The following is a 25000-nucleotide window of genomic DNA, read 5'->3' on the forward strand; positions in this document are numbered from 1 at the left end:
TGATGCGTGGTTGTCATTTATACATCTCTATTCATCATGCAGTGAATGGTTTGGCTGCTCACCGTGTCAGTAAAGTGGAACACAGGGTATTCAATAGAGAGAGAGGGCTGACAGGCCTTATCGCACCATTTGTCTTTTAAGTGTCCTCGCAAACAAGGTGGTCAGCCTGAATTTGTTGTACTCAGGCATGTCATTTTCTTTTGTAAGCATTTCCATCCCAGTCCAATTGACCCTATTTCTTGCCTTGCTCCGGCCCACCTCTGCTGCACACTGCTACAACCGGGCCATTGTCCTGATGATAAGTGCGGCACTCTGTTGAGTAAAGTGGCGGGGAAGCATCAGTCCGGGCTTGAATAGAGCCGAGACATTGACACATACTCGCAGGCTTCATGTCCAGACAATGGAAAACCCCCAGTCTGAGCAGGCTCTGATTAAATAGATGGCTGAAGTTTCACTACAGACAGGGGGATAACTACAGCCTTCCCCCACAGGTGGAGGTTAAGCTTTGTTTCAATTCTTCTCACAGAGTTTACTCTTTTGTTTTGTTGCAGAGTAAACACCTTTTTGTTTTCTTCTTTTTGTTGACCTTACAATTACACCCACATTTGTACACCCGCTGCTTCGGCGAAGTGGGGCAGTCAAGCTAGACACACCACATTAGAGCTCATTTGGCCCACATCCTGCTGTCCCGCACTATTAAATAGATTGGACTTGGACCTCACCGTAGAGTCGGAATGACAAAGATAATGACATCAGTAAGGCCTGGATTGGTTTGTGAGAGTCTATACGTTTTTTTCCCCCGCAAAATGTAAAGCAAAAAGCCTGTGTGCACATCGCACACCTGCCATGAGAGCTCTGAACCCAGATGCAGCGGAATAGAGTACGGCAGGCGAATTGTGAACATCAAAGCACCAATCAGTGGCTCTGCCGCCAAATCTGGGATACCACTCTTCACTGTCCCGTTCCTCTCGGTAGTCTTTGTTCTCGAGCCACGTTCTCTTCAACACCACCTTTCACGAGCTGAATGACTGTTTCAAACCCATTTCACAGCTACCAGCCAGAATAATATTCCTCTGCCATGTGTTCCTCCATTGGTGTATCCATGTGACATGTCTATGATCTCTTTCTAAGTTTGTGAGCATGTGAACGTGACTATATAAATATGTTTGTGATTTCTCAGAGTTTGATTTAAAGCACATCTTGTCTCCATACTATAAAGAGTTTTTCCTTCTCAGCCTGTCGGAGTTGGGCCTGATTGATGTTTAAAATTGGACTGTTTTCGTATATTCCTGAGGCGAGAGATCTGAGTGGGTTTCTTTTTCCTTTGCCTCCCGTGGCACACAAATGTTTAATGTACTTGTGGCTTGGAGTCAAACGAAGTTCTATACGTTAAGGCGCAAACTGTTGGTTGCGATTGACTGATCTGCTCCCTTTTTTTGCGTGCTTTCTGTGTGCCATCTGCATTTTTGCGTATGTCATTGTGCGTGTGTGTTGTCGGAAGCGGAAAGCTTGCTGCCTGTGATAAATTGCCACAGCAGTGGAGGCAAATTTGGACGTCGAGGAGCGTTGGTGTCGTGCAGAGATTCGTGTTGCCTCTCTGCTCTGTGTAATGATGAAGAACTGGGCACACATCAGCCAGAGGAGGAACACAACTGTTGCAGATGAAAAGCACAACAGATGCACACATACACTAGAGGAAGTGGGCCATGATACTGTGTGTGTGTGTGTGTGTGTGTGGGTGTGTGTGTGTGTGTTGGTGTGTGTGCGTGTGCGTGCGCGCTTGTAGTCACAGCTCGTTGTGGGGTTTGGGCACAACCACAGCCCACCGCCCCAGGGACCGTCTGCCCTCAATACAGGAGCTTCAGTGGGTTTGCTGCAAACGGGACCATGTACTGTGGAGCTGATTGACAGTTTTTGTAGGTCTGCAGAAATCCCACCATGGTGCCGCATGGTGCTGTGCGCATGAAAGAAGATGAAAATTTCAGTTTGCAGGCCCCATGGTACAGTGCGACTGTAGTGTTTGTAGTTAACGGCTCGTGAAAGAGTCTCCGTTTGAAGGAGATGAGGAGAAGAGCTTGTAGGCTTCTGACGAGGTGACGAGCTTCAGAGGTTGATCGCTGCCTGCAGTCCCAGTCCTCATTCATGCCTTTTGAAATAGACCAACGCTATTGGCGTCTGTTAATATTTAAAACTGGAGACCACTAAAACATCTTCTCAAATGAGGGTTTTTTGATTTCATTCAACAAAAAAAAAAAAAAAAAAAATCCCCAAACCAATTATTTATTTTTACAGCTTCATGAAATATCCTCATTAAGGGTTAGCATAAGGGGGCTATTAGAGAAGCTTTGGCCCTCCATCAAAAATATATTTTTTAATATGCCCTTTACTGGGCTACATGTACTCTTGTTTTTCTCTTTTTTTGGGCATGATTTATATGTCATTGTGGATATAGCTATCAATTTAAATACAATTTTAATTAGGATGATGCATTAACACGTAACAGTGTCATATGACTCGCGAACCAACCGTTACCCTCTTCAATAGGTCATACTATGGACGGAGCTTAGTGTAAAGTAAGAATTAACAAATGGATAAAGAGCCCTTGACCAAAACGTGTTATATAAATGTCTTCTATCATTCTCATAGTTGGTATTATTGTATTCAAATATTTTAATTTGAGCTTTTTCACTGTATATCCCCTCGCCCACTCATTTTTCTCCTAAGAAAACAGCACAAACGCACACAAACTTAATCAGACTTGACTCAAACTATTCACTAAATAAATCAGTGGGGGGAGCCAGCAGTCACAGCTTGGCCTCGATGAAGCTAATGAAGTTGTTACAACTTTTCTTGCACTTCATACTAATGAATCAGTAGTATGCATGCTTAATACGGCACACAGTATTCAATTCTATCTGAGCATAAAACACAATTGTAATTAATATAAAAGTAATTGATATTTCTGTTTTACTAAATGTGGAGGCAAAATTGTGATTATGAATACTGGCCTCAGATTGCATGTCACAGTGAAAGGACTGCCTGAAGTTGGCAGGAGCCTTTGTTCTGTAGAGCAGCACGAGACATGAAGCTCAGTTGGTGACAGCAAACTAGAAATTCAGAGCAGAGCTCTTGATTCCGTTAGTGTAGGAAAGTCAGGGCCTAGTTCTCAAGAAAAGTACCGCAAAATAACAAAGGTGCACATCATGTCAGCAGGTGTCGGAATATTGCTGACGCTGTATGTATAGTTCAAGTTTCATCTGCTTCTCTTCACTCAGATTTTGGCTCATTTCAGTTTCCCTTTTTCAGAACAGTTACAATAATCTTGAAAAATGGCTGGAAAAGCTGATATAAACTAGCTCTTGATTGTTTAATCATAAACAATTTTTTTAGCATTTTTTGTGGCATCCACTTGTAAACCTCTCAGTTCTACATTCAGCACGTTACAGCTGTTAACAGGAGACAGAGCCTCTACCACCAGGGTGTGCACAGATGCACTGCATACAGTAATTGGGATATGATTTGTTTGTTTCTACACCTGCCGATCCAGCTGAACCCTGTGTGCTCTGCTTTAAAGCTAAAAATACAGTGTTCTCTGCATAGATTTAAGTGTGCGGGTATCTATTCTACCAGGGTGTCGGTAGTGGAAATGTGAAGTTTAGTGGAAAACATCCCTTCACATGTGCATGGCGGTTGACAAATACTTCTAATGTTATTGGCAACACGGAAGCCGCATTGAAAGGAAAAACCCCACACACTCGCACTTACATTTGCATGACAATCGCAGCATCACTTTGTATTGACAGGGTGTGTTCTCCCCCAGCATTCCCATATACCCGTTATCCTTTTTCCTTCCCTTCCACTGGAGGCTGTTTTTACAACACTAGCTAGGTCCATCATTATGCCTCAGGTGTCGGGGCCCAGATTTTTAGCCTCACCAACACAAGGCATGATTTAAATGTCATATCTTCAAAGCTTTTCCCTTTTTCCATTATATCTGCTGTCTTGTGGTTCCCCCGCTGCAACAAAGCAAGAACTTGATATTTTCTGTTGAGAGTATTGGACAGTAAATATAATATGTTGACAGGTTTGACTGTTACATTCTAGCTTGGCACCGTTTGTCCCTGTATATGTGACTCCTGGCTGCATTGGTTTAACCCTAAAATCGTCCTATTTTTAACCATTGCCATGGCAATCAACATCCAGATTGCTTTTCAAATTCATCTTTTCTGTCCCAAATAGCACACAAAATAAGGAATAGTAATTCCAAATCTTTCATTATGTATCAACATTCATTATTGTGTGTGTGTGTGCGTGTGCGTGTGCGTGTGCGTGTGTGTGTGTGCGCGTGTGCATGTCCGGGTGCTGAAACGCAGCATCGGAGCTTGATAGACAGCCAGGTAATTTACTTTAGGTTACCTTAACTCAAGAATACACTGATTAGATTTTGGAGGTCAACGGTCAAGGTCACTGGATAAAATGATGACATTTTGGACGGAGTTGATGTGAACGACAACATAACAGCGAGGCAGCACTTCTATATTTTTTTTTTTTGTATCTCTCCTCTGTCTTTCAACACCCCTTCATTTTTATTTCTTCTCTGGTTTTTCAGAGAATGACGAGACCGGTGTGATGGATAGTTTGCTGGAAGCCCTACAGTCAGGAGCTGCATTCAGAGACCGCAGGAAGAGAGCGCCAAGACCCAGAGGTGAGTCTCTTATCCTTTCTCTTCACCAACACAAAGATTGTCACATAAAACCTGCTGTCCATATTGTACTTGTGGGCAATGTTCTGATTCAAGTCAGATCTTTAAAAATCACAGTTAGCGTAAGTCCCAACTTGCCAAATGGATGCATATTTTTCTTTCTTTAAAAGCTGAATGAATTGAATGCATCATGGTGTTATCCAGCCTTGGCTCCACACATTCTCAGTTCTTTGCAAAAATCACTCGTTTGTTGTTTGCACACATGCTTGCTAGCAGCAAAATGCCAGAGAATCTCCAGCCTGACGACGTTACTACGACTGTCTGATGTTTGGATCTCAGTAAATCAACAACCAGTTATTTATTTTCCGGCAGTCTTAAATCCAAAATCCAAGTCGGCATCTGAACATGTTTTGAACAGACAGTCCATTAGACTTCAGGGGGCAATTGAGAGTGTTGCCCTTAGACACAGTATTTTCTGTTAATGGCCTTCTCTTCACAGCCATTCTTCAGCTCATGAATGCCTCCTCATGATCTTTTTTGACCCCTCTTAGTGCAGTAAGATGTGTTGGCATTAAATGTCCCCTGCCCTCCACAGATAACCAGCAGAAGAGCATCAGCCCCAGCTCCTTCCGCCAGGTTCTCAGGCCTGTTAACCATGGTAAAGCAAATAATTAAAAGCTTGCGAAGCTAAAGCCTCGAGCATGCTCAGCTCTGTCTTTCATGTGATCTCATAAAGGCCGTCTTAAAAAACTCTTGCATGTTTTGCAACTTCGCCTCTGCAGTGCATGCGTCCTGCTTTCAGTGACTGTTTCCGTTGTCCTTTTTCTTCTTCATTTTTGTGACCTTGTGTGCCTTCTGAAAGTGTAAAAGGCCTTTTCTGATACAGTTTGAGGCAGCGCTGTGTGCAGACTGTGAGAGAAGCACGGTTGAAAGCAGTGTGTGGACTGCTCTCAGTTTGATAAGGTTCCTAAATTGTTCAGTAACTGCAACACTTTAGGTTCAACTTGATGCTTTTAAAGGCACATCTTTCTCATTTAAAAAACATGGTGAAGTAAGTTACAAATGTCTCTTCACAAGTGTATAAGTCAAGTGTCCTTGCATACCATTTTTTCATCTTGAGTTTCTCACCTCTGACCGATGTACTGATTATTCTGGCGGTGGTGAGGCATCTGCGCCACGATCAAAAATACATACAGACTACAAATTGGATGCGAGCCACTTGTAATGTTGAGCTTTCAGCATCATGTCAATGTTCATCATTTATAATTAGCAACATGTGTCGAACTGTATGACTTCCTGGGAGTGAAGACTGGACGGGATACTAATTATACCGAATCAAATTGCCCCATAACATTCATAGCTGTAAACAGATATTGTGATTTGGCTGTGGCAAAAAAAATGAACAACAGCTTTCTTCTCTTGTCAAATGTTTTTTACAATCATCACTGAGGCACTTAAAAAAAATTACGCCGTAACCCTATTACCACTTATTACTTGTAATTGGAATCCCAGTGGGCTGGTACAGGCACGCATGAATAAAATAATTCACGATCAGTCCACCCACAACATTGATGGCAATGATAAAGGGCCCTGCTCTGTTGTTCTGCTACGACTTATCTGAAATTAGATTGGAAAGGGATGAGGGGGAGGGAGCTATACAGGGTGGGAGGAAAGAGACAGATAGAGGTGGCTGTAACATAAGAAATGGAGAGAAATGGTGTAAGGTGGTATGAACGAGCCAATGGGTTTGGGAGAAATCATTTGAGGCGGAGGGGGGGAATTGGACTCAGAGGCTGTGTGTTCAAGAAAGAGAGAGATTCTGTGAAGGTGAGGTATTGTTTTTTTTTTTGGTCAAAAATAATTTGAGTTCATTAGGGAAAGACTGCTCGGTGTCCATGTTGTTAAAAAAAAAAAAAAAGGCTGCATGGTGTGCTGTACAGGTACTCAGGTCGTGGATAGTTGCTGGGCGAGCTGCCCCCTGCTGGCAGCTTCAGACATGGCCTTGTTGACTAATTTAGCTCAAGACTCCAGCCTGTCACTGCCGGCATCATACTCACTGCCAGCCTCCCAGAGCAAACACAGCTAATTACTTTTCGTTTGCCCAGCCCCAGCTCAGCCCTCTCAGTGCCCATTCATCTTAATTTCCCCCTCTCTGCCATCTGCCTCCTAAATAACACTCCTCCTCATTTGCCTACCATCCCATATCCCCGCTGTCTTCCTCTATACTCTCATGGCCTGACAATGGCCCCCCCGGATCATAATTGCCTGTTATTGGTATGGAGTCTCTCAGTTTTTTCTGCCGCACCCCTTCTCCACCATCTCCTTCTCTCTCAGGGAGATCCAGACCTTAATTGCCCTGGGTTTAGTAGCTGGGGTGAGTGAAATCCACAGGATGCTCCCTGTTTAGTTGGGAGGTGATGAAGTTGAGTCAGCGGCACGAGCACTTAAACAACTACGTTCACTTTCAAGCCATCCAACCACCTCCTTTTCCCACAGTTTTAAATACCCTTTAATAATTGATCTCAGGGGTGTTGCTCCACTCCAGTGGAGCAGCAAAGAGAATTAAAACAGAAACATCTGTGCCAGAAGATACTGTAATTTGTGGTGATGGGGAGAGGTTGGACATGGTGAGTCCGAACATGCATGCTGCCATCAAGCCAAAGGAGGCTCAAGTGCACCAGGGACTTTTCCCGCAGTGGTTATGGTTCCTAAGGTTTTTTTAGTGAAACAAATGAGATAGATCCCCATCACAAGGAGGAGTATGAGTATGTCTGCCGTGATTCGTAGTTATGGTGAGTGTGATGGATGCACAATAGAGATTACATTCAAAGTATTTCCCCAGTGTTGTTTTCCTCTTCTTTCTTCCTGTTCTCTTCTTGTTGTACTCTTGAGTTTACTGTAAGTAGTAAATGATAAAAAAAAATAATAATAACAAAGGTAAGGGACCTGGCCTGTGTTCCCAGCATTTGTGCCCACTTTCTCTGTCTCTCATCTACTCTCCTCCCTCACCTCTAAATTGGCTCAGCGCACTTTTAACATGAGCCAGCAGCTACGGTGTTTAGCTCGGTCTGCGGTCTGCCTACGCACACATCCACACCTCCACATAAAAATACACAGACACACCTGCAGACTTCAGGGGATCAAGGTAAGCAGGCTTTGCGCTGGCTGTGGCCTGGGTTAGGATAAGGCTGCAGGGCTCTGGGGCTCTTCGACACTCTAAATTGGATTGCGCTCCACAGAATGATGGATCGATGGTGGTTAGCCACACAGGTGTAAGAGACTTGAATCTGCAAATTGAATCTATAAGGCAGCCGCAGCTTTTTAACTGTGTCCTTCTGAAAACATCTCTCCGGGCAATGTCTGGTCATTTCAGTCTTCCCAGCAAGCCCTCATCACACGTTGAGGGGAATCGCATAACTTTTATTTCGTGGTTTGACAGAGAGCAAGAGCCGCAATGTGTTGAACCCGCCAGATCAGGTGTGTATGTATGTGTGCGCTACAAGGACTTTCTTGTGGAGTGATGATCCATTATGTGTGGCAAGGAACACGATCTATGAGGGAGTAAATGTTTCTGTCTTTAGGAGCAATTACTTCCGAATGTCTTTAGTGAAACCCGACCTAACAATTATCATGTGTGATAAAGCTCTAAGCTAGAGCTTGAAATTTATACAAAGGTCATTTCACACAGTCGGTGAACCCGTTTACCAAATGGAAACAGGAGTTATGTCTCCTTACTTGCACTTCAAAGCATTAAGGTTTTGACCATGAAAGCAAGTCTCTAGTTATTGGAGATGTTTCTTGCTGATGTGGTTGTCAAGTCAACTTCATGGCCAGTTTATATGCTGGATATATGCTCTGTGTAATGTTGGATCTTTGGTTTATGTGGGCATCTATTCAGTGCAGACTTTGAATGAGAGTAAGAGATGACTAAGGGGCTGATCACACCAGACGTGACTCTAAAAAATGCGTCGCTAGCAAAACCATTGATTCCCTATTGTACGGCGTGCCTTTTATGCGCGCTTTTTAAACGCTGTGCGGCGTGTTTTTCTAGCATTTTTTCAGCGTGTTTAAAAGTTAAATATTCTCAACTTTTAAGCACGCTGCGCTGCGCTCATCACTGTCACACTCGGCCTTTAAAAAAAACGCCCGGCGCATTTTTATTTTTAAACAACTAGCGCGTTTTTGTCAAGGCGTTTTTGTCAAGGCGTTTTTGTCAAGGCGTTTTTTTAGCGGCTGTGCTTTAAAAAGTCGCATCCTGTGTGATCGGCCCTTAATAGGCTTAATTTGCGACTCAACCCACGATCTCTTTCAGAAGTTGTGCAGCACGAAATCCTTTAGACAAAACCGGGGAGAGAGTGAAGTTGAAATGAAAGTTAAAAAAAAAAAAAAAGTAGATGAAAAAGGAAGATTTTTGCCTCCTGTGTGTTTTGTGCTCACTCACATGTGAGACATTTGTGAAAAACTAGCTCTGAGATTCAGTCACTCTTGCTTCCTGGGGCTGCGATACCTCTAGTGGAATCTGCTGTTTGATGCTTGCCTCTTTTTTTTTTTGATTGGGCCTCTTATAGACTGTGATATGTGGATTCTACTGCAGGCAACTGCATCCTGCAAGATTGCATGTGTGCCTTCCCATTCCTCTTTCACATTTCAGTCCGTTCGTATCAATGTCAATTATGGGAGGAATCCTTCCAAAGTTCGCTCAGTCAACTCTACTTTTTGACTTTGTTTTGTCTCCACTTTATCTCTTCCCTTTAGCCTTGCTGCTCTCCCCCAGACATGACATAAGCAAAAAAGAAAGAAGGGGTTATTAAATCATTCCAGTGAACCCAAGACAGAAAGGAGAGTACAGACGCTCTCCTCCAAAGATCTATTTGAATTGATGCCACACGTCATTGTTTCAAAAACGTAACCGTAGAAGTCGCTGATTTATCTGCATTTGGTCGTAATATATCATCCACACCTCACATACGTTGGGTGCGTTTTTCATTAAAGTGACAGATTATTGCGGAAGAACTTCTGTTCCTGAACACCAAGTGCTCACTCTCCCACTTTTGCACATAATTGCTCATGCATACATGCATCGAAATTACCATCTCGAACCCTGCGTTTTAATGATACGCAGGTTGAAGGTCAAAGGCCACTCCTGTGTCGGGGCATTTAGCTGTATCAAACACCTGAACAGGTATGATGCTCTATGTATTCATGTCCACAATCCTCTGGCCACTTGGAATCCGAGGGTGTCTCTTATCGCCACACTTGATTGGTGGACGAGATGTTTAACGGCTCTTGTAGACAAAGGCATATCCAGATGGGGAAGTGTACCTTGACCTGCCTTTGTCTGTCTTTCTGAAGGTGCTGCACTTGGTGTTTGTGTGCGTGTGTGTGTGTGTGTGTGTGTGCGTGTGTGTGTGTGTGTGTGTGCGTGTGTGTGTGTGTGTGTGTGTGTGTGTGTGTGTCTGTGTGCGCGTCTGTGTGCGCATGCTTGAGCCTGTGCACACATGCATTGAACAGATGGAACAAGAGGTCACCTTAACAGAGTGGCTCGTGTAATTAGGTCCACCATGTGCAGTGAGACTTGTGGCATAGATTTTGAGGGAGGTAGAGAACAGAAAAGGAAAGTTGTTTTAGTTTTTGTTTCTACCTATTATAGATTCCCTGAGAACAATACTTTCTTTTTATTGAATGCCATGCTGTACTCTTTCACAGTTACACTTAGTCACGCGTGGAAACTACCCAGTACAAAACAGTGTCTGTTGTCCACTTAGCAGCTTTTCTCAAGTAGTTGGAGAGTAATTGTCCCAGATTTTATTTTCTCCTGATCTGGCAATTGAACGAGCGGCAATTTTTCTTTCTTTTTTTTAAAGGATAACCATGTTATCATGGGGCACTCTACCATGTGCCCCATGTGTAGTAATTAGCATGAAGTATGTTTTTCACCTTTGATTATAGATTGTGGTTTTCCATAAGGTATATATCATTCAACGTGATTGTAATACTGTTTACTTGAGCTAGTGCCTTGGAGGCCTGGATGTAGATAATTTTAATGTCTCCCACTTGTGCTGTTATGGAAGTCCTGCTTCCCTGATTCTGAGGCCTTTTCCCACTGAAACGTGTTAAATTGTGATGCACATCCATATCAAGTTGTGCTGAAACTATTAATGACTGCGTTAGCAAAAGTGAGGCAGGCTTAACACTCCTTTAGCAAATGTAGCCTTATTCGTAAAACTGTACTAATCTCCGGTATCTGTGGCCAGTTCAAAACGTAAGAGGATGAGAAAGTAAAATGGTGTGCCGTATATTCACTTGACTGGTTGTGGAGGTCAGCGTGATGGATGAGAGCAGCATGCACAAACACACACACAGCCACCTGAGCTCGGCTGTGCCCACTCGGTCCTAATAGAAAACATATGATAACGAACACCTCTGCACTCTGCTCAATGTCGCTCCGCTGTACATCCCAGGTTTTTTAGCCAAGTCCTAAGCCGATCAGGCTCCTCCGCTATCCACTTTTAGCTGGATTATGAGGAAGCTGGGCTGTAATAAAGGCTGTGGATCGTGAAATGGAAACTGGTGTTCAGCATGTTGAGCCAAGGACCCTAATCAGCCCATTCACACCAGCTAAGGCCCCAAACAGTAAGTGAAGCCGCTAATGTGGGATTCCTATTCAGCCGGCGTCTGAGATCCTCCTCGTCTTTTCTCTCCACGTGCATACTGTCTCGCCTTCTGCCTGCCTCAATACACACTTTGTGTGTAGGGAACGGAGGCAGAAAAGCCTGCGGGTAAAGAGCTTGGAGATTTATTCGGGGTTTAGTTTAGCTACACACCTCAGGTTTTATAGGTCTACTGTGTCATTGTTTTCTCCCCGTCTCGCCCGCTGTTTTTTTTTTTCTCTTCTTTTTTTGTCTCCCTTCTTCCAGCCCTCTTTTCTCATGAACCGGTTATGTACATTGATTGAGACTAGGCTCTTACACAGTACTCTAGTTAATAATGCAGTGAGAAATGAAGTCATTCTCACCATGGCTTTGTGCTAATTAAATTTTACAGCAGCCTTATCACCCAGCCACACACATTCCTGGTCCTCCCACATTTGCCAATGCCAGCAGCCATATCACGCGGCCGCCAGAGAGTGAAAGAGCGAGGGAGATGATTATATGAACTTCTGTTGTTGCATGAGGGAAATGAGTACCATCTTCCCTTTATATCTCTGCCCTCTGCAAAGGTAGGTGCTTGAGTTCTGCCTCGGTGGTAATACCTTTGGTGAAAGACTGTTGCTAGTGCTATTGCATCACTTCTTCACTCACCTCGCAGTTGTGCTTTCATCTCAAAAAAACATTTGTGTTGCTTTATTTGCTTTTCTTTTTCAGTTGGCTGTCTGTCTGGTTTTGTGCTTCAGGCGAACATTAGCGACTGGTCACGCCATGGGCCCTGGCAGAAAGAGACACATCTCCGATAGCATGTGTTGCTATGGTTGCCCACTAAGCCGCCTTGACTCTGCGGTAAAGCGGCGACTTTATGTAGGAGTGATAAAAGGGAATGATTTGTGCTTTAAAATTCCTCTCACCTTCCTGCGGTATCCCATCTGTAAACAGCCCCATATCCAGGTATCGTTCTCCAGTGCACCATACGCGCACAGAAAGAGAAGCAAACACCGAGGCTCCTGTCATTGATTATTCCCAGGGCCACTTATTGCATTCTTCCAAACTGCCTCATCCCTCCGTTTCTCTCCCTGGCTGTCATGTCTGCCGCCACTTCACCTGCTATGTGTCTCCCAGCTGATCCAGAAGCTCTGAGTGCAGTGAAAGAAGTTTGCACGCTGACAGAGCGGGAAGGCCATCCCTCAGGCTGCAGGATCTGTTTGATGCCGGATGCCCCTTGGAGAGTGAGACTCAAGCTTTGCTGATCTGCTATTATACAGTACCACCCTCTTATGTCCATGCACTCACTCATTCACATGTTTGACTGTACACACACACACACACACAAACAGGCATGTGTTCTTTTGCAGACACTCGCTCAGCCGGGAGCCACAGGGCCATGTTTGTGTCTCTGGCCTAGCTTTGATTAGCATCCTCGGGGGTACAAATTAGCAAACAAACTCAAGTGATCTTGTGGAATAAACCTCACTCTGGGACTTTGTACAGTTGAATGAACACTTCACAAGCTCGTGATTAGCCCTGCCATTCAGGAGAGGGTAGTTTTACCTTAAGTCAAGTTTTTTTTAAATTGAGGATATTTTTCCAAGCGAGCTAGAGAAAACTGGCGTTGGTACTGAGCTAACGCGTTGACTGCACACATGTATTTGTTTTGTTTGTGCTCGTAAACATGTGTGTGTCACATCCCTGCAACATGTGCTGCTTGGTGTATATGGGTTCTTTTGAGGCATTAATGTGTGGAGCTGTAGCTTGTGCATGCGCATTGTCCGAGAGAGTTTTTCATTCAGGTGAAAATTCCTGGAGCCACTGCCTGCTCTGTAATAACCATACTTGACATTTCCCTCTCCTCCAGCCTGTGGAGACGAGCAGATGCTTTCCATTCCAGTTGAAGCCATTAAGGCCTTCTCTTCTCTACTGCGTCCACCCGCCTGTCCTTTGGCAGGGCCCTCCTGAATGTCAAAACTCACTGTTTAGCATTACAATAAAGGAGATACTGGGCAGTAAAGGCATGGAAATGGCTACTGGCTAGCAAAGGGCATGGACAAAAATCTTGTTTAAAAATGCTTGCTGTTGCTCATGCAGTGCTGTATAACGAGGCTATTTTTTGTTTGTCATCCTCCACGTTTCTGTTTCATCAAGGTACTTCTCTGAAAATATACATTGCTGGTCAGAGCGTTGACTTTCCTTATATAGGCAAGCGTATAATTTACTAAAACAGCAGTTTTTTTTACTTTTACTGTCGTAGATCTGCTGTTTGTTTGTTTTACTTTCTTAAAATTTGATGCCACACTGTGGATTTCCATGTTGGATGGCTGACCTCAAGGTTGTAAAGTTATCTTTCTGTAAATTTGGCATTGCTTATTTCTTTCAAGGGTTGTATCATTGTTACAATGAGATCTGACGTCTGTCGTAATGCTGGCTATAAAGAGGCCGGGTGTTTAGCGCTTTATTTTTTGACAAAGAATGCAGAATGTTGGCTCTAAAAGAACCCTTGACCCAAAGTGGAGTAGCATAGGTTGACTTCATAGTTAAAAATGATTACGAAATAGTTGAAATCTTACATTAGCCTGTAACTTGCATCAACAAATATAAGCAAATTACAGCTCACACATTTTTTGATTTGGTTTGATCGTAACGTGGCTGTGCCTGTTGTTGGAAGACTCCCATGTCCCATTTCCTCTTTAAAGCATTGGTTTGATTCCAAAGCTTCTGTGTCAATAATGTCTGGCTCTGAGCTTCACAGGACTTCATCTTTTCACCAGTAATTTCCATCCGCTGTTACTAATGAAGTAACATTTGTTTGGGACAGTAAAAACACATTTTGTAAACAAGCCATATTAATTAAGCTTAATTAATGAATCGCATTAGAGCCCAGTGGGAGTAGAGGTTAGAATCTGTAACAAATTCAACAGGAAAATTGACTGACAGAATATAATGAATAATTTAGGGATTTAAACAATAATCTTTAGAAAACTAAATGATAGAATAATTGATCACTTTAAATCTTAATGCAAGTTTTGAATAAATGGAAAATATAATAACCATTAGCCCAGTAGACCTGATTATTGCTTTTGGTTGCCAGGCCGAGGCTACTACGGCTAGTCTTGATTTGTGTACAGACCTGATTACTTTTCTAAACGGGGAGGTAATTAGCCTGGCTGGTTTGAATGGTAATTACAATGTCAGACAAAGAGGAAAGAGGATCTCTAAATGTATTTCACGGATAGTTCTGGGTTCGTCCACACAGGCACACACACTTGCACATTCTATTCAGCATGCAGTAACATCTCCAGCCAAACACATTTCTATACAACGTTTGTTTTGATACAACGTATCTCACATTTGCAAGCTGAAATAATAGAAAATTGCTCATTTGCTTCTCCAGTTTAAAAATGTCTGATACTGGCAGAAAAACACAGGGTGAGCCGAACAGGGATGTTGGGATGTAGCTGGCTGAATTGGCTTTATTGTTTTATGTACCTCATTACTCTCACTTTGAGTTCTGCTCATAATGCCATTTCTGCCGTTGTTATACACAAAGAAGGAGCCAGCGCTAAGTCATTTAATTTTCTTCAAAAGCGCAAATAAAGACATCATGGATACCTGGCCAGTTTCCCACTTTATTATTGCCCCATGTTATTTGGTAATTTTTAATATATCCTTTGGTTTGGATGATAAGTGAATACATTAAGTACAGTTTTGCTTTTCTGCTAAAGCACATACGCCAACATCAATTATTATTGAATTGAATTACTGGTGGGACTCGTCCTCTTTAAATGACGGTGACACATGCCAAAGAAATAAGACATTGGAAGCATTGAGGTGTGTGGGCCGCCTGACTGCACAATACAATAAGTGTGCGAGATGAGCTTTAGTGTAGAAGTATTCCAAAACTCCCAAATCAAAGGGAGAATCAATCAGTATTAAAGGTGTACTTCCAATGCCTGCATACTATTTAAATGTCACCTGTAACATTTGTCAAATCGTGTGTCTTTTATAGTCCAAAAACATTTATTTATATATATATATATATACATATACACTAATTTTTCTCCGTCATTTCTTACCGCGACATTCTTCCCATTGAAGCACAAAGACTGGAGCACAGCAGATGTGTGCTGAAATAGATGCAGACATTTCTCATGCAGGGGAGGGCACATTTAGCATGTTTAAGTGCTCTCTGATCAGAGGAGAAGTCACACTACATGCAGTAAGCACTCGGGAGCTGATTGGAGCACTTGACACCAATTCAGGTATGCGTGTGCTTGTAACCTCCTATGGATTTATTGATTTTATACTGCCTTTCAAATAATAATAGCCACGTTATTATGTCCACATTATTTCATATAGTACCTTTTAGGACAAGCTGTTGAACATTTTAGAATATAGTCTTGTGTTTTTCCGACTATCTCATATAGGTGAAAATAACAGTTGTCCACGTGGCATCTACCTAGACGGCGAAGTCCTGCAGTGAACATAATTTATACTGGAGTCCACTCTATAGCAATACCGGACATCATTCTCGTGTAGAAATGTTGCTTCACTGCTTTACACCTACTGTAAAACCTTTTTAGAATCATTAATTTCAAGATTACAGTTGCACTTTAATTTAAAAGGAGCCCCTCTCTGTTTTCTAATTATGTATTTATCTTTAAAGTAGAAAAGGACAGAGCAGGAAGCTCTTGCAAGAGGCCCACAGGAGTAAGCCTTGGCTTCGCAGCTTGGCGACTTAGACGATACTACAGTGGAAAGCTTTAAGAAGATAGAAGTGACCCCTTGGATAACATCTCTCCCTATTGTCCCCCTTTTACTTCATAGACAAAGTGTAAGACTGTCCAGCTTGCATGGCTCAGACATGTGAGAGGGTTAATGAACAAGGCTTATCCACCAAGGAAGGTTTTAGAGAGAGGAGGCCGGTTGCCTGTAAATCATCCATCCGGCTCTCCGCCGAGCCTGAGCTCTGACAATGTAAGGTGTTTGGGCTACAGCGGAGGGGACATGATTTATCAGGGAGGTGAGTGATTATGCGTTGCCTCTGTACGTGAGAGAGACGACCAGAACTAAAAGATGAGCCCATATCGTGTCATGAAACATGCAAAGAATAGGCACTGGGTGTCTGTGAAAAATAGCCACGCGGAGATAGGCTGGATAAATGAACTGCGGGTGTGTTTAAGTTCGAATGGAGAACATTGTCGCGGTTACGACTCTGAAAATGAGGGCCCTTTCTTCTAAATGCCATATCCTGTGAGAATGGAAACTGTTCTTGATGGCTTGATGACTTTTTCTAGCTAATTGCTATCGTCCTTCCAGCTTGTCACTCTGTTGTGTCACGTATAAAAACATCTTGCTCAGAGAGAAATGACTAAATGTAGCCTTGGATAATTATCTGTCTCAGGTCTTAGAGGGGAGAATGATGGGCACCAAAATAGATCAGTGGAAGAGAAAAAAAAGTCTCTGATCTCCTCCTGGAAGTGTGGTGGATTCAAATAATGAAACACTTAACGCTAAATCTCTAAGATGTTCATGTGCAAATTCAACTTCACACATTGACAGTTCTCACCGGCTCTGCTGATGACTGGTTTGGATCTTATGTCTTTCTTTTTTTTTTCATTAGGTGCATGTCATTATCTTTTGTTTTGTACCAGCTCCTGAGATTTTGAAGCATTCGGGGTAAAGGAGTTGACATCCGCTTTAGTAGGCTTAAATGATCCACTTTGAAGATCCAAACAGGGATAAATAAATATCAGCAAACGATGAGTACAGACCAACTCACCTCTGATGCAGCGTCAGATGTGAGTTGATAGACACCGAAGATACGGAGACGGGGGAGCGCGTGAGGCGGGTGTTGAGATGAAAAAAACAAGTTGAGGTGCATCTGCCTGGAGACTGGTTGTGTATGTAGTCTATCTCTTGATGGAACCCTTTCAACAATGACTGTGTTGCTTTGTCTAGTTGGAGGATGGGCAACATTAATATAGATTTGAGATTTTATCCCTCCATAGCATAGCTTTTAGCCTCATCCATGCTATTCAATTGTATCATTCGCAAACCACTGTATTTGTTACAAGTTATTCAAGCAGGACCCAAGAACGGACATGGATGCGGAAGAGTAAGAGTAGGAATGGGTTTTTATTCAAGGAACACTGGTGATTTGTAGGACAGGAGATGAATGCAGGTAGAGCGGTGAGGCGGCGTGAGCGGTGGTGGCTAAGGGAAGTGCAGGCATGGGAATCCTGAACACAGAGCAGGGGTCAGTACAAGATAAAACACAAGAATACTGTTAAGTCGTTGAAAGGACTTAGAGCGGTCCAGAGTCACAATGTCGGCACTGAACTGGCGAAATGATCTGACCCAGGTGAGAGAGAAGACGGGGTATTTGACAGGATGGATTGATGACCAAGATCGCAGACAGGTGTTAGAGTTGTAAGCGCCCACAACACACACACACACACACACACACACACACACACACACACACACACACACACACACACACAACACACACACACGTACAGAGAACAGACAGGGGACACAGGAGACACAGGGAAGAGACAGAGCCATGACAGTATTGCTCTTAACATCATGGAGTGATCACACTGTACAGTGCAGATCAGATAACAATCTGAGACTATACAATTTACAATATTGGTGAAAAGGTGAAAAGTGGCATATTTCTAAATGACACAAAGTTGCAGATTAAAACCTGACCATGAAGAAATTAAAAGATACAATTTGAAGGGGGGAAACGTGTCCTGGGAGTTTTATAAATAGTTTGTTTGGACGTGTAGGAAGTAGGTTTATGAGAGAATTGTGATGTCCAGGAAGCCTTTGCATTGTTTGTTTACTGTCTTGCGTTGCCTTTTTATTTATCTATCAACTTTAGCAGTTTCTAGTTCAGCTTTTCCATCTGTGTCCTTCGGGCTTACTCATTGGCCTCCCCTCCCAGATTTAGTCTCATGTATGTTATACAACAAGACAGGTGTTGTGCCTGTAAACGCAAACCATACAAGTAGAAAAGAAGTGGAATGAACATCCTCATCCAAATCAACGAGCAGGGTGGTCAGAGCGGCAGACATTTTTACGTGCCACGGAAAAACGGTGTCCGTTCTACTCCTGTTCAATTTCTTTGGTGTGAAACGTATTTTAAAATATCGGGATCAAGGATTATTTGACTCGATTATTTGTACCTGACCTGTACACATTTACTGTAAATTGCCGGAATGTGTGGGATGGGAAAATGATCCCACTGATTTGTCATAGCCGGATAAACCGTGGCTGGCCAGGAAAGTTTGAGTGAAAGGTTGTTTTAGAGCCTCAACTAATTTAACACGCACATGTTAGTACGTCTTTGCCAGCTCTCATTCAACAGAAATATACTTATTTTCCCGCCGTAATCTTACCTGTGAAAGGTCACAGGGTCGGTTCCCTTAAGCCCGATGAAATTCACTTCTCGCTCATTTTATTGGTGTGGCAGCGGCAACGTCACAGGCAGATATATATATGTGTGTGTGTGTGTGTGTGTGTGTGTGTGTGTGTGTGTGTGTGTGTGAGCCTCCATGCATGGCTAGATATCACAAAGGCGTAAGTGGAAAAATGTCTTTTTGTAATTTGTGTGAACTGACCCTTCAAGGCGAGTTACACTTATTTCTGAGTAAAGCTGTCCTAACCTTATACGTTGCGATATGGTTCCTTATTGCATAGATAGCTGCAAGGTGTTTCTGGGATGGCATGAAGGAAGGCCAAAACGGAAATTGAAAAGGAGAAGGGAAGGGACAAAGACAGGGAGCTCAAAGTAAAAACAAATGGAATAAACAATGCTAGGAGACAGGTGTCCGTTTCTCTTTTTTTGGTCACTGTCTTCCCCCTCTCTCTCCGTGGCTTTCTCTGTCTCTCACTCTGAACTGATGAAATTGCAGATGATTTATAACAAATGTCAGTGGCAGGCGCAGCAGACTGCTGTTTTGTCCCTGTCAGAGCCAAGTAGAGCCTGAGGTAGGCAGCTTTGCTTATCAATCAAAGCCTCTCTTCAACCGCCACTGTCAGTGCAAAGCTTACTGGATCACCGGTTCCCCAAACCCAGGGCCATTGTGGTTGTCATGGAGATGGTAGCGTACAGTAGCACAGAAGCTGAACCAGACGGGAAGTGACACAAAACCTTCAAGGTATCACCCTGTCGACAGAAGCCCTTATGAGAGAACAGGGCCTTGTTGCCGTCCGTGCGGCTGCTCTTGTTCCTCTCAAATGCTGCGATGAGTAGAATTCACAGTTCGGTATACACACGGTATAGCTTTTACTTTTAAAAAACATGTTGTATTACTGCCCCTGATGTAAAGCAACTGAACTGTGCTGATTATCTGAGGGTTTGCAAGGAAGATCAATTATCTGTAATTTACAAACATCTGTGCATCGCATTGGGAGACAACGATTTACTTCTTCTCTTCCTTCCTAATTCACCACACCCCGCTGTTAGTTTATGATGAGGTCTCGCTGTTTTTTTTCCTGATGAGGGCTAATTTGTGAGGCTGCTTTGTCAAATGCAAAGAAAACATGCGGGTGAGGTCGGTGTCATTTGCTCTCGGCCGCCTCAGTGAAGCTTGCACAGGATAACAGCGGCAAGTAACCTGAGCCGTGGAAGCTCCGTGAACCGCGAAAGGGCTGTCGACTGGGTTGTGAGGAAGAAATAAAAACGTTTGATTCTACGACGTACAGATGTCTATCCGTCTGATCTTTTATTTCAAAAATGGTGGTGACCTACTGGCAGTTGAAATAATTTCTTTACAGTAAATATCCAACATTAATTGACAGCATGTGCTGTTGTGCAGCATCTATGGAGAAAACAAGCATCAGTCTTTTGTTAGTATGACAATTCCTTTGGCTGTTTCTAAAACATACTTTAAGCCTTTTAAATGGGCCTGTCTTACTGTTTCTAAAAGCATTAATCTGGTCAATACCTATGAAAGAATTTCCGACATGCCACATAGGATCAGAAACGGACCATATTTGCTCTATGTTGCATACGTATGTGCGACTACGGTTCCATTTGTGTTGCGTGCCGAATGCGCTCAAGTTTTACAGCACCTCGTATGTGAAGCGCTCTTTGATTTGAAAAGAACTGTGTCGTGGCCTTGAGCGTGTACGTGCTGTTAACTCCTCCATATTGGGGAGAGAATGTCTTGTGTAAGTGCTGTTTTCCTGTTCATGACATATTCTTGATTCCAGAATAAACAGCCGAGACATAAAAGGCACTTACTTAATGTGCAAGAATATTGACGCAGAAAATACCATTTGACAGTATGTTACTACTGTGCAGATTTGCTCAGCCCCCTCTCTTCCCAGCCAGCAATGGAGAATGTCCTCTGAGGGCAGATTAATTGGATAATGGCTTTCACCTTTTTTTAATTCCCTGTTACTCCTCTTGCTTCCCGTCAACAATTACTGGTTCTGTCACCGTTGATTGTCCATGTTGCCGTACTTCTTTAGGAGAACACTGCCGTAGAAGCCTCAATTCAGCAACGTCTACTTGAAGCAACACCTCCAAATGTGCTGTACTCTTTGTATTTCTCGTTGCTGCCTTGCACTTTATCTTCTGCAATGTCCTATTTAGATGATCACATTTGAGAGGTAAACAATTATTTTTACTATTACCTTTCTTATTCATTTGGTATTCAAGAAAAGCATCACACACCTCATTAAATGTGTGTCTCCAGTGTACAGCAAGGACCTCTGACACGTCATTTATGCTTTAGCATAACAGTATGTACATATATTGCATACATTATTACATACACTGTATGCTATTTTTTGTTAATTTAAATTTTCTATCTATGTTTACTAGAATTCGCTATATGTCGATAGTCTCTGCGTGCACATGGTCAGAGTAACAATGTGTGAGCCTGATGCCTCTCACAAGAGCTCATTAAATAGAAAGAGAGTGTCGGAGAGAAATATCTGCCATACTATTGCATCTATCATACATGAAAGAGGAACATCTCTTTTATATGCCATGAAGAAAAACTGCCTTAAATATCATGATTATATGCTGGTCAGGTTTTAGCTTCAGTTCCAGAAAAGTGCACAAGACAAGTGGTTTAGTTTAATCTTGTTTATTGAGCAGGGAATTATTGCGAGGTAAACGTGCGGTTCCAGCGGTTTTAAGATAGAAACCACGGTATGTAATTGCTTGATCACACCACTGATTAGTTCACCGTCCGTCTCAAATGCTTAGCTCTCGTGCGCAAAGTGATTAATGTGGCAGGTATCTAAGAGTCCCTGTTCCGTATGATGTGTGTCCCTGAAAGGACCGCACCCGTAGCACAGGGTGCCTGACTGCTGCCATATTAAGATTACAATTATCATTTAACAGGTTTACTTTTACGGAAACACAAACGTGTGCTGTAACTCAGGAAGATTTAAAGGTAACTCTTTCTCCTGAAATGTGCATCTGCTTGACTTTATGACTCTGATTTCCATCCATGTGTCTTACGATCAATTGTTCTTTTACGCTCATCTAAGTTAGTCATTGTAGTGTCTTTATCCACATTCGCGAGTCATTAAAAAACGTGAGATTTTAAAGCACAAACTGAGATTTGAAAGTGTGCGACATTTAATTAAGTCGTTATTGATCGCTCACATTTACATTCTTTTCATATGGGGGCGATACACCTCCAACCAAGATATCAATAGCTCTCTGACTAAATGTGTTTTTATCAGCGATTCTTTCACCTTCAAAGTCTGAGATAGATGTCAAGAAGATGTGCCTTTTTCTGTGTTATTGAGTGGCCATCGGTGGTTTCACTCTCAAGACGAACTAACTTGATCCCTCACGCTAAGCCCAGATATTTTTCTCTCGCTCGTATAGAGTTGTTTTTTTTTCCTCTTAAAAGAACAGACGCTGAGCTGAATTTTTCAGATAATAGGTGTGTGTGTGTGTGCGTGTGTGCGTGTGTGTGCGTGCGTGCGTGCAACAAGAGTGAGAAAGAAGGAATGCTGAATCTATACAAGGGAGGGGGGGATGTTAAAGATGTAAATAGAGAAGATGAAAATAATTGTCAATAATGGAAGCATTAGAACGCCCAAATTAAGTTAAGGCTTTACTTCTGTCCTGTTTTTTTTTTTTGCTAATGAAAACACTGGTTAATATAAATCTATTATAATGCTAATCAGAAACACAAGGAGCTCCTCAGCGCTCTGTCTAAGCTGAATAACTCAGGGCATCCTGCTGCTGCGGTTTACCTACCTAACACAGGCAGACTCTCCAACCACGTAAATCCTATCTCATGCAATATCTGTTCTTCCCAGCTGGCAACCTTCTCAAGTCTTTATTTTCACTAGTTGTTAACCACATTTCCTCCCAAGACTCTTGTGCTATAATACCAGGGAGGCTTTACATAGTTTTGAATACATACGTCGCTGCCAAGCACAAGTATAAATCAAGACAAAAAAACTCCAAGCCTGGATTCAATATATTTTGCAGTGTATTTCATCATTTACTTATCTGTTTATGTAACACATGAAAATAATGGGGTTTGTCGTGTGGTTTGGCACTTTGTCTTTCTCCATTATTTTATTTTTATTTTGAAACCACGCTGACATAATTCATACCGCAGACACACTGTTAAAAATTCTAATTTAGTTTTTATCAAAGTGTCTCCAATAGGCTGCTCTAATGCATGATTGAAAATGAATAAATGAAAACCGTGCAGTAGCAATGGGAACTATACTTTCACACGGCACAGGTTATGATCTCATCTGAATTTTTCACACACATCTTGCTTTAATTTCTTTTGCAAACTGATGCAACATCAAGCACATCTCTCCTACTGCATGTGTACCTGCTTCCACCAGGGAGTTCCCTGCTATGTTTATTTGTGTACAAGTCTTTTCAGGTCTTTTGAGCTTCATCAGCAGGACGAGTGTTTAAAAAAGAAGAAAAACTGTATGTGTTGTGAGAGTTACAGTATAGCAGAGCCTCTGTTATGGCACAATCACTGAATGATCAATGTGGGTGAGACAGCATTGATCTGCTTGGTGAGGGAGTCTTGTGATTGAGGGCCTGTGAAACACATTTTTGTCTCGCTCATAAATATGATTCATCCACGTTTGTGCTCATGGGTAGCTGTTAGCTCACGAGCTGAACTGTTATTGTTGTAACTCTGTCGGTTTTGAGGTTAGCGCAGGATTTAGGCTCTTAACTTTTTAAGGCAGAATCATTTTGTGAGCTATTGGGCCGAAGTTTGGCATCGGCAACCATTTTCACAGGGTACATAACAAATCCCAGCAACCCCAGCTTCTTTTTGTTAAAAAAAGCACATTTTCTTATTCATCTTAGGTGCTTTGTAGCACACATTTGATATATTTGCTTATATTTAGATCATGTAAGACGTGTTCGCAGTATGGCTCCAGAGATCGCAATATAGCAGGTCGGTCTGCCTCTTTAAATGTGGAACACATATCCATGATGACCGAGTATAAATCCTAATGACTTTGGTGGTCACGAGGTCGTCAAGCAGATGCTTGTGCAACTCATCCCTATTAGTATTCCCTTCTTCCTGTTACTGTTGCTTACAGCGGAATAGAATAGTGTCTCTTTGCTGAATAATAAAGCCTCTTTGTTTGTCTGTCACAGTTGACTACTAGCTGCCTGTCTCAAGAAAAATAATGACAATGGAGGAAGACTGCAGACATCGTCTTAGGAAGAAAGTAAGAAAACATAAGAAGAGATTTGAAAATGTCAGGGTCAGGAAAAAAACAAAACAAGAAACAACAATTACGAGAAAGAGAAACACGGTTACTTCTACAGAGGAAATCAAAGCGACAGACAAATGGACTAGTGTCTTTTATTCACCCATGTGTTTTGGGAATACAGCCATTATTAGCTCTGCATATACTGTATGGCTGTCTCGTTTCTATACAGCCATTGACTCAAAGTGTGTGTTTGTGAGTGTGTATTCCCGTGGGTTGTAGCTAATCATCAAACAGTGGTGTGGGCCAGAGTTTGCTCATGATAGTCTGCCAGCTGATGTTCATTAAACATTTGGCACAGGACGGGCTGTCTGGACACAAGGCCGCGCGCGTGCATGTGCATGCGCGCGTGTGTGTGTCTTTTTCTTTCTCTTGTTTGAACTGACTATATACGTGTGTGTGCATGGGAGAACAAACACAGAAGTATCCCACCCTGCTACAAACAGTGGTTGACTAGTGCTGGCCTAGTAGGCTCGACACAGTCATTGGACACCAAAGAGCAGAGTTCGAGTCTGCTCTTTGGTGTCAAGGATCTTGTGGAAGAAGTCCATCACCCATTAAGCTCAATGGGGTGGAGACGTGTCGGGTGGCTGGCAGCGACACAGAGAGACACAATACAGAGACGTGGGGGACAGCACAAGTCCGTTTCACGTCGTGAAATCATCCGTCTATGCAGCACGCTCCTCCCATATGGAAAGTGTCCAAAGGTTTGTTAGTGATTATGAGTAGCCTGTGGTGGACGTGTGTGTGTCTGTGTCCATTCCAGAGAATAGCCAGACAGCAAAGTCAAATGATAATTCATCCTCTTCAAGCTGTCCATTTATCAATTGGTGGAGATGAGCTTGAATGTCATTTAGATCTTGGATTACCAAACGTTGGTGATCATTTAATCGGATCATATTGC

The 25000-nt window shown here is 42.7% G+C and overlaps 1 protein-coding gene across 4 annotated transcripts in view; it reads left to right on the forward strand.

Annotated features, from left to right (window-relative positions):
- The window catches only part of LOC137787243 (protein diaphanous homolog 3-like), a 155362-nt gene that overhangs the window by 102286 nt on the left and 28076 nt on the right, over positions 1-25000 (forward strand). For 3 of the 4 annotated variants that reach the window (XM_068579599.1, XM_068579581.1, XM_068579589.1), the window contains 2 exons: positions 4610-4705; positions 5298-5360. In XM_068579599.1, the coding sequence (XP_068435700.1) occupies positions 4610-4705; positions 5298-5360 (159 nt within the window). The remainder of the gene's footprint in view (positions 1-4609; positions 4706-5297; positions 5361-25000) is intronic. The other variant, XM_068579607.1, reaches the window with a different exon arrangement.

Source organism: Clinocottus analis, unplaced genomic scaffold (assembly GCF_023055335.1).
Source record: "Clinocottus analis isolate CAN_PGR_092001 unplaced genomic scaffold, fCliAna1.0.p SCAF_1, whole genome shotgun sequence".
Taxonomy (NCBI): Eukaryota; Metazoa; Chordata; class Actinopteri; order Perciformes; family Cottidae; genus Clinocottus; species Clinocottus analis.